General features: G+C 48.0%; 2 protein-coding genes and 1 long non-coding RNA gene across 3 annotated transcripts in view; all 3 read left to right on the top strand.

Moving 5' to 3' along the window:
* Positions 1 to 90, top strand: part of LOC134086940 (uncharacterized) — a 2,355-nt gene extending 2,265 nt beyond the window's left edge. The window contains exon 3 of the long non-coding RNA XR_009939786.1: positions 26 to 90. This is a non-coding gene — a long non-coding RNA (uncharacterized LOC134086940). The remainder of the gene's footprint in view (positions 1 to 25) is intronic.
* LOC134088145 (lamina-associated polypeptide 2, isoforms beta/delta/epsilon/gamma-like) overlaps positions 1 to 5,193 on the top strand; it is an 11,124-nt gene extending 5,931 nt beyond the window's left edge. The window contains exons 5-10 of the mRNA XM_062542075.1: positions 26 to 173; positions 1,244 to 1,392; positions 1,562 to 1,639; positions 3,793 to 3,863; positions 4,236 to 4,600; positions 4,633 to 5,193. Of these exons, the coding sequence (XP_062398059.1) occupies positions 26 to 173; positions 1,244 to 1,392; positions 1,562 to 1,639; positions 3,793 to 3,863; positions 4,236 to 4,581 (792 nt within the window). The 3' untranslated portion in view covers positions 4,582 to 4,600; positions 4,633 to 5,193. The remainder of the gene's footprint in view (positions 1 to 25; positions 174 to 1,243; positions 1,393 to 1,561; positions 1,640 to 3,792; positions 3,864 to 4,235; positions 4,601 to 4,632) is intronic.
* A 1,389-nt stretch (positions 5,194 to 6,582) lies between these two features.
* Positions 6,583 to 17,950, top strand: LOC134088060 (N-fatty-acyl-amino acid synthase/hydrolase PM20D1.2-like). The gene is made up of 13 exons (XM_062541967.1): positions 6,583 to 6,838; positions 7,130 to 7,216; positions 7,442 to 7,677; positions 7,786 to 7,872; positions 10,578 to 10,711; positions 11,621 to 11,740; positions 11,940 to 12,015; positions 12,170 to 12,231; positions 13,520 to 13,598; positions 13,933 to 14,004; positions 14,612 to 14,777; positions 15,288 to 15,387; positions 16,945 to 17,950. Exons 1-13 carry the CDS (start codon positions 6,619 to 6,621, stop codon positions 17,072 to 17,074), a joined length of 1,569 nt encoding a protein of 522 aa, XP_062397951.1. The 5' UTR covers positions 6,583 to 6,618; the 3' UTR covers positions 17,075 to 17,950.
* The last annotated feature ends 575 nt before the right edge of the window (positions 17,951 to 18,525 follow it).

Raw genomic sequence — 18,525 nt, forward strand, 5'->3', positions numbered from 1 at the left:
CTGCTGTAACTTGTGCCTGTTGCAGGTGAAAGGCCGGAACAGATCAGCGCAGCCCCCTCCAGCCCCCCCGGCCTTCACTGCAGCCCCCCCTCCAGCCCCCCCTGCCTTCACTGCAGCCCCCCCCGCCTTCACTGCAGCCCCCCCTGTGTTCTCCATGACCCAGCTGGTGGAGGAGGGGAGTTGTGTTCCTCTCGAGCAAATCTGGTGGTAGTCTTGATCTCACAGTGGGTTGTGTGCTGTTGGGTTAAAGTGTGGTAGCACTCAGGTGTTGGGTTAAGGTGGGCTGGGTTAATGTGTGGTAACGCTCAGGTGTTGGGTTAATGTGTGTTGGGTTAATGTGTGGTAGCACTGTGGTGCTGGGTTAAGGTGTGTTGGGTTAATGTGTGGTAGCGCTCAGGTGTTGGGTTAAGGTGTGTTGGGTTAATGTGTGGTAGCGTTGGGTTAATGTGTTGGGTTAAGGTGTGGTAGCACTGTGGTGCTGGGTTAGTGTGTTGGGTTAAAGTGTGGTAGCACTGTGGTGCTGGGTTAGAGTGTGTTGGGTTAATGTGTGGTAGCGCTCACGTGTTGGGTTAGAGTGTGTTGGGTTAAAGTGTGGTAGTGCTCAGGTGTTGGGTTAGAGTGTGTTGGGTTAAAGTTTGGTAGGTAGCACTGTGGTGCTGGGTTAGAGTGTGTTGGGTTAATGTGTGGTAGCGCTCAGGTGTTGGGTTAAGGTGTGTTGGGTTAATGTGTGGTAGGTAGCACTGTGGTGCTGGGTTAGAGTGTGTTGGGTTAATGTGTGGTAGCGCTCAGGTGTTGGGTTAAGGTGTGTTGGGTTAATGTGTGGTAGGTAGCACTGTGGTGCTGGGTTAGAGTGTGTTGGGTTAAGGTGTGGTAGCACTGTGGTGCTGGGTTAAGGTGTGTTGGGTTAATGTGTGGTAGCGCTCAGGTGTTGGGTTAAGGTGTGTTGGGTTAATGTGTGGTAGGTAGCACTGTGGTGCTGGGTTAAGGTGTGTTGGGTTAATGTGTGGTAGGTAGCACTGTGGTGCTGGGTTAGAGTGTGTTGGGTTAATGTGTGGTAGCGCTCAGGTGTTGGGTTAATGTGTGTTGGGTTAATGTGTGGTAGCGCTCAGGTGTTGGGTTAAGGTGTGTTGGGTTAATGTGTGGTAGGTAGCACTGTGGTGCTGGGTTAGAGTGGTCATTCTCACTACAGAGCCCTAGGAGGTGTACTGCTCCTGATAACAACACTCGCCTCTATACCAACTGTAGATTGAGAAGAAGCGCTGCTTCAGCCCAAAGACCCAGCTGGTGTCGCTGCATAGTTGGAGTGGTGATCGGAGTTCTAGCCCAAAGACCCAGCCGGCGTCGCCACATAGATGGAGTGGTGATCGGAGACCAGAGGCCTGTGGAAGGCGGGTCAGTCGTGGTGTTGAGATCAGATCCCACCAGAACAGACATCCTGTTCGCTTGATCTGGGGGGTTTGGTAGTGACTTTATTGGGGGGGGGTTTGGTTTGGTTGTGCAACATGACTTCATGCCTCCACAGGTGCAACATGTGTCTATAGGTCTCTTCATGCCTCCACAGGTGCTGGATAAATTCACGATGACGGGCCGCTCCCTCCTCTACTCCCCACCCATGTCAGACCTCCGCCATCAGATGAGCGTACTTGTTTAGTTCCTAATTGATCCTTTTCATTCTCCTGTTTCCTGCTGACACCTCTGTTTCCTACGGACACCTCTGTTTTCTGGGACCAGGGACTCCCCTGCTCAGCCCTCAGTGGGGCCGTCTGGGCTCTCTGCCTCTGAAACGCACCTGGGCCCCCTCTCCTCTCTCCTCTCACCTGGGCCCCCTCTCCCCTCACCTGGGCCCCCTCTCCCCTCACCTGGGCCCCCTCTCCCCTCTCCTCTCACCTGGCCCCCTCTCCTCTCACCTGGGCCCCCTCTCCCCTCACCTGGGCCCCCTCTCCCCTCACCTGGGCCCCCTCTCCCCTCTCCTCTCACCTGGCCCCCTCTCCTCTCACCTGGCCCCCTCTCCTCTCACCTGGCCCCCTCTCCCCTCACCTGGGCCCCCTCTCCCCTCACCTGGGCCCCCTCTCCCCTCACCTGGGCCCCCTCTCCCCTCACCTGGCCCCCCTCTCCTCTCACATCATATCAGAGTGGCACACTCCACCCGCTCACTCCACCCGCTCACACTCCACCCACTCACACTCCACCCACTCACACTCCACCCACTCACTCCACACAGGCACACTCCACCCGCTCACACTCCACCCGCTCACTCCACCCGCTCACTCCACCCACTCACTCCACCCGGGCACACTGGCGGAGTGGGTTTAGCTCTCAGAAAGGGTTCTTTTGTTTGCTACACTAGTTCATCAGTTGAACACTTGCTGAAGCTTCCCAGAGAGTTGTACTGAAGATTTATTCTGTCTTCACTGTGTCATCAATTCTAACGGTTCTGACCGAGTTTCTCTTTACCGTAGCATCAATTCTAACGGTTCTGACTGAGTTTCTCTTTACCGTAGCATCAATTCTAACGGTTCTGACGGAGACCTCCGCTGTGAACTGTGCTGAGTGATGGGTTGAGGCGTTGTGGGGGTTAGAGAGAACTTCCATTCAGTCATGTTGGAGAGGAAGTTTGCCAAACTCCAGATCAGAACAACTTCAGTCTCAGAGAAGCCTTTCATGTGTGTGTGTGTGTGTGTGTGTGTGTGTGTGTGTGTGTGTGTGTGTGTGTGTGTGTGTGTGTGTGTGTGTGTGTGTGTGTGTGTGTGTGTGTGTGTGTGTGTGTGTGTGTGTGTGTGTGTGTGTGTGTGTGTGTGTGTGTGTGTGTGTGTGTGTGTGTGTGTGCTTTCTTCATGGATTCCTAATCCTTCGTATGTATTAGTGGCGTGACCTGGATGGTAATCTGTGCTGTGTGCTGAAAGCTCATATGCTTGTGGGTCATGGGATGGAATTCCTCAGTGGATGAAGCTAGCTGGAGTTCCTCTGCCTTTCAGAGGCTCTGCTGTTGTACAGTGCTTCATTACTAAGGCAGTAGAGTTTGTTTTAACCGCTTTGTCCAGCTGTTGAAATAGACTATTAGTGAGTTCCCCACTGATCACATGTTAATACCTTTTGTGCTCATCTGTGTGTCACGGGTGGCTGATGGTTCTGCTTCTCCCCTGATGGTCTCTGTGACCTCTACAGTGTCCTCCACAGTGTTCTCTGTGTCCTCCACAGTGTTCTCTGTGTCCTCTACAGTGTTCTCTGTGTCCTCCACAGTGTTCTCTGTGTCCTCTACAGTGTTCTCTGTGTTCTCTACAGTGTTCTCTGTGTTCTACAGTGACCTCTACAGTGGTCTCTGTGTCCTCTACAGTGGTCTCTGTGTCCTCTACAGTGTTCTCTGTGTTCTCTACAGTGTTCTCTGTGTTCTCTACTGTGTCCTTGTTCTCTGTGTCCTCTACAGTGTTCTCTGTGTCCTCTACAGTGTTCTCTGTGTCCTCTACAGTGTCCTTGTTCTCTGTCCTCTACAGTGTCCTTGTTCTGTGACCTCTACAGTGTCCTTGTTCTGTGTCCTCTACAGTGTCCTTGTTCTGTGTCCTCTACAGTGTCCTTGTTCTCTGTGTCCTCTACTGTGTCCTTGTTCTCTGTGACCTCTACAGTGTTCTTGTCCTTTTTCTCTGTCCTCTACAGTGTCCTTGTTCTCTTGTGTCCTCTACTGTGACCTCTACAGTGTCCTCTACAGTGTTCTTGTGCTCTGTGTCCTCTACAGTGTCCTTGTTCTGTGACCTCTACAGTGTCCTCTACAGTGTCCTTGTTCTGTGTCCTCTACAGTGTCAAGTGCCCGTCACAGATGTCCTCATGGAAATATTCCCAGAGATGGAGAAGACGCCAACTGGCATCTCGTGAGTGAAACCTACACACCAAAATATCAGCATCCATTCTCCAGTCAGACTCAACACGATGAAGTGGCGGTCAGGAAGGAACCGAAAACGAGTACAGAGAAGATATCTAAACATTTGTTCACAGAAATCCCCCCCGAGACTCAATTAGCTGCTTAAAACTGGAGCTAGTTCTCCTTTTAGCATTGCTAGGTCAGCATATTGGCACTGGCAGCATGTTGGTCCTAAATTGTTGCTAAAACAGCTTTTTCCCCACTTGTTTCACACACTTAACGCTGCATCTACACTTTCTCTCTCTCCCTCTTTCTCTCTCTTGCTCTCTCTTTCCCCTCTCTATCCCCCCCCCCCCCACCCTCTCCCCCCCTCTGTTTCCAGGGCGACGCGGCGGCGGCCGATAAAGGGGGCGGCAGGGCGGCCGGTGCAGTTCCAGTACCCCGACGCCCCGTTGAGCCCCGACTCTGCTGAGCAGCAGGAGGTGCAGCGGCGACAGGTGCCTCTGTGGGTGCAGCTGCTGATCTTCGTCCTGGTGTCCGCGCTCCTCTTCCTCATCGCCTACGTGGGCCTGGAGGGGGCGCTGGAGAGCCCACTGACCCTGCTGCTGGACGGACTCTCCCAGGCGGCGGCGGCGGCGGCGGGGGAGGAGCTGGAGCTGGCTGCGTCCGGTTTGGAGGACGCGCCCGTGATGGCTGATGCTGCGGCGCCCCCTATCTTGGGGGAGTAGAGGGACCCGACCGCTCCACCTCTCCACCTCTCCACCGCTCCACCGCTCCACCTCTCCACCTCTCCACCGCTCCACCTCTCCCTGTGTGTTTTATACAGTTTTACACCAATTCATGTCCTTCCCTCTGTTTAAAGATGAGAGATGGAGTCACACTGCCTCACACAGACAGAAAGCAGTCAGCACATTTTAACTTGTGAATGAGTTGGACGATGAAGTTTTAAGACAGAGAAGAAGCACTGCCGTTGGTCGTGTTCCTCCAGAGTGGTCTGCATTGACCGCAGCGTGAGGAATCTGTATACGGCTGGGCCTTTCTTCCGTATTATTCGCCTAGATTAAAAGCTGTGTGTTTGTTTTGGTCCACAGGAGACGGCTTGTTTAAATCACTATACGTCTGAATGTCACGTTGTTCATTATTTCGAACCTGTGTGAAGCCTCTTGCCCGGAGGAAAATCAAGGGGAACAAAATAGTCAACATGGTCTTATTCAACAATGTAACAGTGGAAGGTTTTGGATCCTTTACAGATTTACATACATTTTCAGGAATTTTTTGATGTTTTTTTTTGTATGTGTTCAAATTATTTTGATGTTCCTTAATAAAGTATTTGCGAAATATATGTGTGTATCTATTTTGAATGTTCATGTAATGAATGAACGCACTATCTGTATGAAAACTTCAACTTGAATGCCATTGTTGGAGCCCACATCGTTGTCTAGTCGTAATCCCCATAGGCCCAATAGTAAACCCAGAAATGTTGAGTACACCCTAAAGTTTTATTGCATAAATGTAATCTATAGGCCTAGTGGATGAAATTCAACTTGGTTGCCTAAAGTCGCACTTTGGGCAATTTGCATAATTAGCATAAATATATAGCCAATTAAGGTGAATAGGGTGCAGGTGAATAGGGTAAAAAAAAAAAAATATATATATCACTATGAAACTTTCTCAGTTGGTTACTTGTGTTAAGATGAGAAAAAAATGTATTGCATGTTTTTAATATTTTAATGTTTACATATGCAAATTAGGCCATATCTCATTAAAAAGGCTCTAATTTGCATACGCACAAAATCAGATAGTGTGATAAAGCCAGGCTCAAAATGTTTATTTTTTCCAAAGTAAACATGTATACTTGGAGGGCTGAGTTGGTGAAAACCTTTAAAGGAACCTGGTAAGGAGGCAGTGTTAACCCATTGACCCATTTAATCCCAATTGTCATAATTGTGACCGTACAAAAACATCTTGTTCCTGTGCCTTTAAAATGTCATAGTTATTTTATATGTTGTATATAGTTCTTGTATAAAGTTAATGTGTATTTGTATACGTGTGCATGCTGGATATAGTTATTTTGCATATTATGTACAGTTCTTGTAGGTTTGCGTGTGTGTGCATGCTGTTATAGTTATTTTGCATGGAGCACCTAATTTCTTAATCCGTCTGTCCATAGGTCAACACTGCCTCCTGACAGGTTCCTTAAAGGTTTTCACCAACTCAGACCCCAAGTACACATGTTACCCTTGGAAAAAAATATTTTGAGCATGACTTTATTATTAAACAATCTGATTTTGTCAGTATGCAAATAAGCGCATGTTTAATGAGACATGGCCTCATTTGCATATGTAAACATTAAAATATAAAAAACATGCAATAAATGTTTTTCTCATCTTAGCACAAGTAACCAACTAAGAAAGTTTCATAGTGATATCTATTATTTACATTTTTTAACCCTATTCACCTGCACCCTATTCACCTTAATTGCCTATATATTTATGCTAATTATGCAAATTGCCCAAAGTGCAACTTTAGGCAACCAAGTTAAATTCCATCTATTAGGCCTATAGATTACATTTCTGCAATAAAACTTTAGGGTACTCAACATTTCTGGGTTCAAGAAATTACGACTAGACTATCGCTTAAAAAGGCAAACGGCCCCAACAACAAGCCATAACGATGACATCCATTCCAACGCGGCAGGGGGCGCCCGTGCGTCATAACGCACCGGCTTTGCTGGTAAACAATTCACTGTCATTCAGAATTGAAAAATGACAGGCCAAAGCGTGAGTCTACGAATTACGAGGCTTTTGAAAGTTGTTTTCTTGAGTTTATTGTTCGTTTTCACTGTCACAATTCTCGTGGCTACGGTGAGGACAATTTCGTTGGATGTGAATACTGAGTTGAAGCTGGCACGGTGGGAGAAGACCGACCATATCTCCCCTAATATAACCAGTGAATATAGACAGCGGCTCATTGCCAATTTCAAAGGTAAGTTTACTCTGCAGGCATCTTCTTTCAAATGCATGTGGCCAAAGTCACAAAATATTCATTTGGGAATAAATGTATTGATTGCCAATACTGATTCGCGGAAATGTAGGCAATAATCTCGTCAATCACGTGAAGACCCCGTGTATGTTGCCTTTAGCGCTATATGCTGGGACAGTTTTGTGCTGTATTTGCCGCGACGCAAATGAACTCATTTGACTGTCTGCATGTGTCCTCAGTGAATTTAACGGACACTACGTGTGTCTTCCTCCTGTTTGTCATGTGTCACTGTAGAGGCGATTCGGATCCCCACCGTGTCATACTCAGAAACTAACCTCAACACCACTGCACTTGAAGAGTTCTATCGGCTGATGAGAAAAGGTGCCGCCTGATTCTGAACACCTCACACACTAAAGCACTGATAATGTTACAGACAGACAGTGTTGCAATGAAGTCCTGTTCTGTTACATTTTATCATACGTTATCGACTTCCTGGACCCTGCGTGTAATAGATAGATAGATAGATAGATACTTTATTGATCCCCAAACAAGGGGGAATTCAAATTCATAATGATTTTGAACACGCTGTGTTTTTCCGCTCGGCAGCGTTCCCCACACTGTTCTCCTCACATTTGGTTTCGCATGAGGTGGTGGGAGACTACAGCCACCTCTTCTGGGTGCCGGGGACCGACCTCTCCCTGGTGCCCTACATGCTGTTGGCCCACATTGACGTAGTGCCAGCCAATGAGAGTGATGGCTGGGATGCCCCTCCCTTCTCTGCCAAAGAGATCGATGGCTTCATCTATGGCAGAGGGACCATTGATAACAAGCAGTCTGTCATGGTGAGGAGCTAACTGTTTAGCTGTCTTGATGCTCATTCTGTGTTGATCTGTACTAGCTACTCCTCTGTTCCCAAGCCCTGGCCTGACCATGTGACGTGTTTGCTGTAGGGGATTCTGGAGGCCCTGGAGTTTCTCCTGGCGAAGGGCTATATGCCGCGACGAGGCTTCTACGTTGGCCTGGGCCATGACGAGGAGGTGAGCACATGCTGTAGACTCCTCTTTGGTAAACCATGATACTGAGGAGACACACACACACCACATGTGAATATGCTGCCAGTGCCACACACACGGAGCCCACAGCTAACTGCACACCGCCGACACTGCACTGCATGACACCCTGCCTGACCTGTCCAGTCCATGTAATGGCCAGAGGTGCAGTGGCCACTGAGTTCTGTAAGATCACGGCAAGCTGGACTGAGCTATGAGTTCTGTAAGATCACGGCAAGCTGGACTGAGCTATGAGTTCAGTAAGATCACGGCAAGGTGGACTGAGCTATGAGTTCAGTAAGATCACGGCAAGGTGGACTGAGCTATGAGTTCAGTAAGATCACGGCAAGGTGGACTGGGTGGAGTTTTAAAAAGGCATTCAGAACATGTTTGGTGATGTTGGGAGTTATTGCCCAATGTTTATAACAATAGCAATGGTGTTAAATCATTCATACATTGGTGATGAAAATACATATTGTGAATGTGGATAATACACTGTGATTGTTTATGTTAAAAGTTGCAATTGGTTGATAAAGTCGTTTGAGAGGTGGATAAACTCTAATAAGAGGTGGATAAACTCTATTTCTGATATTTCAGAGGTGGATAAACTGTGTTTACTTATGTTTAGCCTCCACTACATCCCTGGTGATGGGAGCACGTTGCACATCGTTAAATCTGTGTGGTCAGTTGGTGTGGCAGGATGTGCAGGGGTCAGTTGGTGTGGCAGGATGTGCAGGGGTCAGTTGGTGTGTGTGTGTGTAGGGGTCGGTTGGTGTGGCAGGGTGTGTAGTGGTGAGTTGGTGTGTGTGTGTGTAGTGCTGAGGCTGACTGGCGTGCGTTCGTCTCGTCTGGTCTCAGGTGTGTGTGTGTGTGTGTGTGTGTGTGTAGTGGTGAGTGTGTGTGTGTGCGTGTGTGTAGTGGGGAGGCTGACTGGCGTGCGCTCGTCTCGTCTGGTCTCAGGCGTGTGTGTGTGTGTGTGTGTGTGTGTGTAGTGGTGAGTGTGTGTGTGTGTGTGTGTGTGTGTGTGTAGTGGTGAGTGTGTGTGTGTGTGTGTGTGTAGTGGTCAGGCTGACTGGCGTGCGCTCGTCTCGTCTGGTCTCAGGTGTGTGTGTGTGTGTGTGTGTGTGTAGTGGTGAGTGTGTGTGTGTGTGTGTGTGTGTGTGTGTAGTGGTGAGTGTGTGTGTGTGTGTGTGTGTGTGTAGTGGTGAGTGTGTGTGTGTGTGTGTGTAGTGGTCAGGCTGACTGGCGTGCGCTCGTCTCGTCTGGTCTCAGGTGTGTGTGTGTGTGTGTGTAGTGGTGAGTGTGTGTGTGTGTGTGTGTGTGTGTATGTGTGTGTGTGTGTGTGTGTGTGTGTAGTGGGGAGGCTGACTGGCGTGCGCTCGTCTCGTCTGGTCTCAGGTGAGTGTGTGTGTGTGTGTGTGTATGTGTGTGTGTGTGTGTGTGTGTGTGTGTGTGTGTGTAGTGGTCAGGCTGACTGGCGTGCGCTCGTCTCGTCTGGTCTCAGGTGTGTGTGTGTGTGTGTGTGTGTAGTGGTGAGTGTGTGTGTGTGTGTGTGTGTGTGTGTGTAGTGGTGAGTGTGTGTGTGTGTGTGTGTGTGTATGTGTGTGTGTGTGTGTGTGTGTAGTGGTGAGTGTGTGTGTGTGTGTGTAGTGGTCAGGCTGACTGGCGTGCGTTTGTCTCGTCTGGTCTCAGGCGTGTGTGTGTGTGTGTGTGTGTGTGTAGTGGTCAGGCTGACTGGCCTGCGCTCGTCTCGTCTGGTCTCAGGTGTGTGTGTGTGTGTGTGTGTGTGTGTGTGTGTGTGTGTGTGTGCGTGTAGTGGTGAGTGTGTGTGTGTGTGTGTGTGTGTATGTGTGTGTGTGTGTGTGTGTGTAGTGGTCAGGCTGACTGGCCTGCGCTCGTCTCGTCTGGTCTCAGGCGTGTGTGTGTGTGTGTGTGTGTGTGTGTGGTCAGGCTGACTGGCCTGCGCTCGTCTCGTCTGGTCTCAGGTGTGTGTGTGTGTGTGTGTGTGTGTGTGTGTGTGTGTGTGTGTGTGTGTGTGTGTGTGTGTGTGTGTAGTGGGGAGGCTGACCGGTGTGCGCTCGTCTCGTCTGGTCTCAGGTGTGTGTGTGTGTGTGTAGTGGTGTGTGTGTGTGTGTGTGTAGTGGGGAGGCTGACTGGCCTGCGCTCGTCTCGTCTGGTCTCAGGTGTGTGTGTGTGTGTGTGTGTGTGTGTGTGGTCAGGCTGACTGGCGTGCGTTTGTCTCGTCTGGTCTCAGGCGTGTGTGTGTGTGTGTGTGTGTGTGTGTGGTCAGGCTGACTGGCCTGCGCTCGTCTCGTCTGGTCTCAGGTGTGTGTGTGTGTGTGTGTGTGTGTGTGTGTGTGTGTGTGTGTGTGTGTGTGTGTGTGTGTGTGTGTAGTGGGGAGGCTGACCGGTGTGCGCTCGTCTCGTCTGGTCTCAGGTGTGTGTGTGTGTGTGTAGTGGTGTGTGTGTGTGTGTGTGTAGTGGGGAGGCTGACTGGCCTGCGCTCGTCTCGTCTGGTCTCAGGTGTGTGTGTGTGTGTGTGTGTGTGTGTGTGTGTGTGTGTGTGTGTGTGTGTGTGTGTGTAGTGGTGTAGTGGTGTGTGTGTGTGTGTGTGTGTAGTGGTGTAGTGGTGTGTGTGTGTGTGTGTGTAGTGGGGAGGCTGACCGGTGTGCGCTCGTCTCGTCTGGTCCCAGGTGAACGGCCTGCAGGGTGCGGTCAACATGGTCAGCGCGCTGAAGGAGCGCGGCGTGGAGCTGGAGTTCCTTCTGGACGAGGGACTCGCCGTGCTGGACGGCATCATCAGCGGCCTACACGGACCTGCGGCCCTGTAGGTACCACACACACACACACACACACACACACACACACACACACACACACACACACACACACGTACCACACACACACACACACACCTACACGGACCTGCTGCCCTGTATGTACCACAACTACACACACACACACACACACACACACACACACACACACACACACACACACACACACACACACTCACACCTCCACGGACCTGCTACCCTCTACGTACCACAACTACGCACGCACTCACACACACACACACACACACCACCATCATCATCGGCGGACACTCGTGGTCGAGTATGTCTGTCCTCCTTCTTGGTCCTCATGGTCCAGATGGGCAGGATTAGCTATATTTCCCCCTCTGCTGGAGAAAGTGTGCATGCTATTTCTTATTAATTGTGGAAAAAAGTCACGATAAAGCACATGGATTTGTTTACGAGCTAGCGGAAGCATAAGTTCAGCAGAACAATGTGGATGTTCCGAGGTAAGAAACACGATTTAAAACGAGCTTCCTGTTTCTCACTTCTCTTAAGTTCCAATGTTGCAAGGCCTGGTGACAGACCAGATCATTTAATCATCCAAATAATTTCTAAATGGGTTTATTAAGCTGAAATTGTGTCAGGTTCCCCTTTAATGTTTGTTAGTGGGAGAAGCCTGTCTCTTGTGCTGTTGGCCTTCTCATGTACACACAGCTAGCTTATTATTTCTGTCTTTATATGTACATATGCATATGTCCATGTGTGTATGTGTGTTTATACGTACATACTGTATGCATATGTCTATGTGTGTTTATCGGTACATACTGTATGTCTGTGTGTATGTGTGTTTATACGTACATACTGTATGTCTGTGTGTATGTGTGTTCATACGTACATACTGTATGCATATGTCTGTGTGTGTGTGTGCGTGTGTGAAGGATTGGGATCAGTGAGAAGGGCCAAGCAACAGTGAAGCTGAGCGTCGCCACCGCTCCTGGACACTCCTCTATGCCTCCAGCAGAGGGCAGTATCGGCATCCTCGCCGCTGCCGTCAAACGGTAAGAGAGGACTTGAAGTGTGTGTGTGTGTGTGTGTGTGGAGAACAGACTAAATGTGTTCATAATTCATAGACATGCATGTTTGTAGACTTGGGAACTGGGAAGTTGGACAGTTTGATGACTGTGTGAGTGTGTAGAGTGTGTGACAGGCGTGGCAGCTGAACTAAGAGCCGTGCTGGTCTATGTGTTCCTGTTGCAGGCTAGAAGATAACCCAATGCCCAGGCTCTTTGGCTTAGGCCCTGAACGAGGAACATTTGAGCATCTGGCTCACAGTGTAATGCTCTGGCCCCACGGCCTGTCTTATCCACATTGCCATATGTTTCAGCAGGACCAGTTCTGCACCTATTTTATCAGATGAAATAATGCTGTTATGCACATGCACACGTGTTGACCTTTGACCTTTGCTCTGTGTCTCTGCTGCCCGCTAGTTTGGCCTTCCCCTCAGGTTCATCATGTCCAACCTCTGGCTGTTCACGCCTCTGCTGAACAGGTAGGAATCAGATTACTACTGTACAGTTCACACCATTGCACACAGGGCTTAGTCTCACTATTAGTCCCACTAATACCAGTACAGGGGGTTAGTCTCACTACTGCAAGTACACAGAAGGGTTAAACTCACTACTGCAAGTACACAGAAGGGTTAGTCTCACTACTACAGGTACACAGAAGGGTTAGTCTCACTACTACAAGTACACAGAAGGGTTAAACTCACTACTGCAAGTACACAGAAGGGTTAGTCTCACTACTACAAGTACACAGAAGGGTTAAACTCACTACTGCAAGTACACAGAAGGGTTAGTCTCACTACTGCAAGTACATAGAAGGGTTAGTCTCACTACGACAAGTACACAGAAGGGTTAGTCTCACTACTACAAGTACACAGAAGGGTTAGTCTCACTACTACAAGTACACAGAAGAGTTAGTCTCACTACTTCCAGACCCTGTGGATGATTGACCCCATGAAAGGTCATGAAAGGTCCTGCATATGTTGCGAGTAACAGTGATGCAGATGTACTAGTCACTAGAGTACAGGTCATAGGGTGAGCAGCATGATGTGTGTAAGGAGTTTAAAACTTTCCACAGGCCATGCTGCTGTAAATTGTGTAAGAGTTAAGACATACCTTTCCACAGGCCATGCTGCTGTAAATTGTGTAAGAGTTAAGACATACCTTTCCACAGGCCATGCTGCTGTAAATTGTTGCTAAAGAAAAGAGGAAACGGGTCGTACACACGCCACTTCCATATTGGTCAGGAGGTTGAACACCAAAGACAGTTCATATTGTTTGGATATTAACGTTGTGTTTTATCTGAACACCAAAGACAGTTCATATTGTTTGGATATTAACGTTGTGTTTTATCTGAACACCAAAGACAGTTCATATTGTTTGGATATTAACGTTGTGTTTTATCTGAACACCAAAGACAGTTCATATTGTTTGGATATTAACGTTGTGTTTTATCTGAACACCAAAGACAGTTCATATTGTTTGGATATTAACATTGTGTTTTATCTGAACACCAAAGAGGCTTCCTATTGTTTGGATGTTAACGTTGTGTTTTATCTGAACACCAAAGACAGTTCATATTGTTTGGATATTAACGTTGTGTTTTATCTGAACACCAAAGAGGCTTCATATTGTTTGGATATTAACGTTGTGTTTTATCTGAACACCAAAGACAGTTCATATTATTTGGATATTAACGTTGTGTTTTATCTGAACACCAAAGAGGCTTCATATTGTTTGAGTATTAACGTTGTGTTTTATCTGAACGTACAGAGTAATGGAGAGAAGACCTGACACAAATGCCTTCGTGCGGACAACTACGGCCATCACCATGTTTAATTCAGGCGTAAAGGTAAAACAACTACGGTCATCACCATGTTTAATTCAGGCGTAAAGGTAAAGTGCTTCTTGTTGCCATAGTATCGGAGGTTAACACATTTGTCTAGTCCCTGGAGAACTAGAATGCTGAATCAGTTTGGCCTCCTCTGCTCTGCAGGTCAATGTATATATATACATGTAGTATATAGTATACTGGTATGTATAAAGTATATAGTAATATAGTTTGGCCTCCTCTGCTCTGCTCTGCTCTCCTCTCCTCTCCTCTGCTCTGCAGGTCAATGTACAGTATATGTAGTATATAGTAATATAGTTTGGCCTCCTCTGCTGTGCTCTCCTCTGCTCTGCAGGTCAATGTTCTCCCGTCCTACGCTGAGGCCATCGTCAACTTCCGCATTCACTCGGCACAGACTTTGAAAGAGGTCAGAGTTCAAGTCAACAGAGGGCTTATCTGTGGTTGGTTCACTAGAGCTGTTCACAGCACACCAAATGTTATGTGCAGCATATAGAGAGCTTCCATTCAGCACAAGAATGAATGACTGAATGGATGAATGCATGAATGCATGGATGGATGGGTAAATAGATGGATGGATGGATATCAGATTAATAAACAGAAGAGATTGATTTGATGATTTTGTTTTGATGAGATTGATTGTGTTGTCTAGTCAGCTGCCCTCTCTCTCTCTCTCGGTCTCTCTCTCAGGTGCTGGACATTGTAGAGGCCACTGTGTTGTCTAATCAGCTGCCCTCTCTCTCTCTCTCTCGGTCTCTCTCTCTCGGTCTCTCTCTCAGGTGCTGGACATTGTAGAGGCCACTGTGTTGTCTAATCAGCTGCACTCTCTCTCTCTCTCTCTCTCGGTCTCTCTCTCAGGTGCTGGACATTGTAGAGGCCACTGTGTTGTCTAATCAGCTGCACTCTCTCTCTCTCTCTCTCTCGGTCTCTCTCTCAGGTGCTGGACATTGTAGAGGCCACTGTGTTGTCTAATCAGCTGCACTCTCTCTCTCTCTCTCTCTCGGTCTCTCTCTCAGGTGCTGGACATTGTAGAGGCCACTGTGGCGGACGAGCGGGTGAAGATCTCCCTCCTGACCGGGTTCGACCCGCTGCCCGTCAGCTCCTACGGTGCCAAGGCCTTTGGGTACCAGGTCATCAAGAAGACCGTGCTGGACCAGTTCCCACAGGTCACCATCGCGCCAGGTGAGAGGCCTGAGCAGTGACCTGTGACCTGTGACCTTTGACCCTGGACAGCCGCGTGCTGGTGTGGAGTGGGCCGAATGTGTATGGAGTGGGCCGTGTGTGTGTGGAGTGGGCCGAGTGTGTGTGGAGTGGGCAGAGTGTGTGTGTGTGGAGTGGGCAGAGTGTGTGTGTGTGGAGTGGGCAGAGTGTGTGTGTGTGGAGTGGGCAGAGTGTGTGTGTGTGGAGTGGGCCGAGTGTGTGTGGAGTGGGCCGAGTGTGTGTGTGGAGTGGGCCGTGTGTGTGTGTGGAGTGGGCCGAGTGTGTGTGTGGAGTGGGCCGTGTGTGCGTCCACTAGAGCGGAGAGGTGTGTTTGAAGTGGCCCTACCCTGGGCCAGTAACTTCTGAATGGTCCTTATTCTCCCTCTCTCTCTCTCTCTCTCTCTCTCTCTCTCTCTCTCTCTCTATCTCTCTCTCTCCCTCTCTCTCTCTCTCCCTCTCTCTCTCTCTCCCTTTCATCCTTCTGTTCTGTAGGAATCTGTGTGGGCAACACAGATAGCAGACACTACACAGAGCTGACCAAAGACATCTATCGCTTCGCTCCGACATGGTTCAAACCAGGAGACCCCAAGAGGTAATGAGGTCTTTAACGTTCATTTGGACTCCTCCATTGCTACAGGGATCAAACTCAAGTTCCAGTTTATTACAGCCATGTCAGCAATAGAGTAATACAGTTGATAGGAATGTGCTTTGGTATGCTCACATGTTAACACACAGTAATGACAACACGGCATCACAAGACAGAAGCCAAACAGGCACATAAATACTGTAGCAGGGGTAACAACACTTAACACACATAGAAAAGTGCATGGGTTACAGAGAAAGCCACAGCTCGGTTCAGTTGTGCAAAGAGATATCAGGCCAGGTTATGAAGTAAACCGTAAAGTGCTTAGTGCATGCTCAGGTGGCCAATAGCTTGTGGACAGGTACTATCCCTAAAGCGTGATGTTTTACATCTGATACTACTGTACCTTCTCCCTGATGGTAAGGGTGTGAACAGATGGGAGGGGTCAGAGATGATGTTTTTGGCTTTCCTGGAAATTCTGGTGTTGTAGTGTGAGGTTATGGTAGGCAGAATACAGCTAGTGATTTTAGAGGCCCTGCGTACTACCCTCTCAAGCCGTTGTTTGTCCTGGCTGGTGGCACTACCATACCAAACTGAAGTTTAGCAACTGCCAAAGGGTCTAGTGGGCATTGGCTCCCACCGCTCCATTGGCTCAGTTCATATGACATTTGCTCATCTTGGATTTACCCAGGATCCTTTGGGTTACAGATATTTGTGCTCGATGATGCATGGGGTGACATGGATACATATTGTCCCGTTTTAGCTGGGTTTTTTTTATAAGTATATTTTTTGGGCTTTTTATGCCTTGAATGATAGGACAGTTGAGAAAGACAGGGAGTGAGTGGGAGAGAGCGTTGGGGTGGGATCCGGAAAGGACCACGGGGCGGGAATTGAACCCGGGTCGCCGGCGTGCAGTGCAGGTGCCCCAGCCAGTCGCGCCATGGCTGGGGCCCCGTTTTAGCTGTTGAGTACTTTATGAGTATTGATGTAAACAACTTTGGCCGTTGCTCTTTCCCTATTCTGTAAGCAACTTTGGCCGTTGCTCTCTCCTTATTAGGGTTGCAAAGGGGCCGTACTGTATATTACGTTACGATATAAACGTTAAGTAACGACAAGCCCACCATTGGGTCACTGTTAGAAATTCTTCTCTGTTTCTCACCAGTTATTCCCTCATGAGATGATGTTGACAATCACATTTTCACAGAGACAGATATCTGCCATGTGCATGAACGCTCCATAGGTTTCCTATATGTCTAGTAGCTCAATTCCATAGGTTTCCTATATGTCTAGTAGCTCAATTCCATAGGTTTTCTGTATGTCTAGTAGCTCAATTCCATAGGTTTCCTGTATGTCTAGTAGCTCCATTCTGATTGCTGTGTGCATGTGATTTGTGTCTGTGCAGAGTAGTAATTCACAAGCTGCATTTAAGTTCCCTGTTATAGACTATTCTGCAATTTTACAAATTCCCAGTTTATAACCATTAATTCCCATTTATTCCTGTTAATTCCGTATATTCCCATGGGAAGTTTCCCACTTGATAACACTGGGCCCTGTTCTGTCCTGCAGGTTCCACGGAGTGAATGAGAGGATATCCGCTAAGAACTACGAGGAACTCGTTGTGTTCTACATCAAACTGATCCAAAACTGTGACATCAGAGATCTCCCGTCCCCCCACAGCTCAGGGCACGAGCTATAAGGGGCCCACTGTTCTCATTCACCACCTCAGCGTCCCCTGCCGCTCTCACAAGACCCAGCGAGCTGCAGGCTGGTGTTGTCTTTCCGTCATGGCCATGTCCTTACAGCCACGTCCCTGCATGGTTAATGTCTTTCTACTGTGTGGCAGTATTGGAGGAGCAGTTGGTAGTCTGGTAGTGATGACCTCTTCACTACACAGAAACACATGCTGTGTCCTCCTGTGCCCCGTACCCATGATTTAGTTCACAAATGATTATGCTGGAATTGAACTCGACTAATAGCTAATGTGGTCCTTGCACAGCAGTATTCAACACGGTGGTGGAATAGCACAGCGGATATTCCGCTCTGAGACGGGACCCTGGCGGCCTGGTTGCACTATTGCTGATGGAGTGAGAATATGCAGATGATTTATAGCTATTGTGATTATAATGCAGAAGATTTGATTGAGTGGCACAGAGCAGCATGGAGACTGAGCAGGCCAGGTACAATATGTGCAGTATGTATGTAAGTATGTATGTATGTATGTATGTATGTATGTATGTAAGTATGTGTGTGATTGTGTTGGGAAGAGTGACATCTGCTCCAGGCCTTTGTGAATCTGGAAAGGTGGTGAAGAAGTGTCCACCTCTAATGATCTGTAATGAATGCTTGAGTGAAAGGACTGATGATTGATCTGTAATGAATGCTTGAGTGACAGGACTGATGATTGATCTGTATTGAATGCTTGAGTGACAGGATTGATGATTGATCTGTAATGAATGAATTAGTGTGTCTAATGTGTGAAAGGACTAGACTGATCTGTCATGTATGTTTGGATGTGCCACTGGAACAATCGTCTCAGGTTGAAAGTCTGTTATGTTTTCATTTGTTGTGGTACTTGATTGCAGGTGGTACTTTAATAAGGGTACAAGCCCACACATGTGCTGTTCATCACCTTTACTTTAGATAACGCTCTGGTTGATTTGACGTGGAATGACCCCTTTACTTTAGATGCCAAACTTGGCTGTCAATGTTCCGTGTCCAGTAATTGCTGCCGAATATCAAATCCATTTTTCTAACTCCAGTTTTCCCATTTGGAGAATAAAAGAAAATAGAATTAAAAAGACTGTCGTTTGATTATTAAAAACTAGTGCAGAGCCCGTAGAAGTCATTCCCAAACGTGAGTGTTTTGGCATGTTGGATGCAACGTAGTGTGTTCTATTCAAAGTTGCAACGTGTCAACCCAGTTCGCATGTAGTGAAGTTACGTTTGTAGAGTTAACGTTTATTTCCCCCATGTATATGTATGTTAACGTTTACTTTCCTCATGTATGTATGTATGTAGTCTAAACTCAACTCAGGAGTAGGCTACGGGTCAGTCTGTAGTCAAGCTGCAGCCGTGAGGGAGTGACTGGTGTGCTGTTGTGTGCAAGGGGAGTGGCTACAGTGTTGAGAGATTAAAGAGACCCTATGC

This window comes from Sardina pilchardus, chromosome 7, assembly GCF_963854185.1.
Source record: "Sardina pilchardus chromosome 7, fSarPil1.1, whole genome shotgun sequence".
Taxonomy (NCBI): Eukaryota; Metazoa; Chordata; class Actinopteri; order Clupeiformes; family Clupeidae; genus Sardina; species Sardina pilchardus.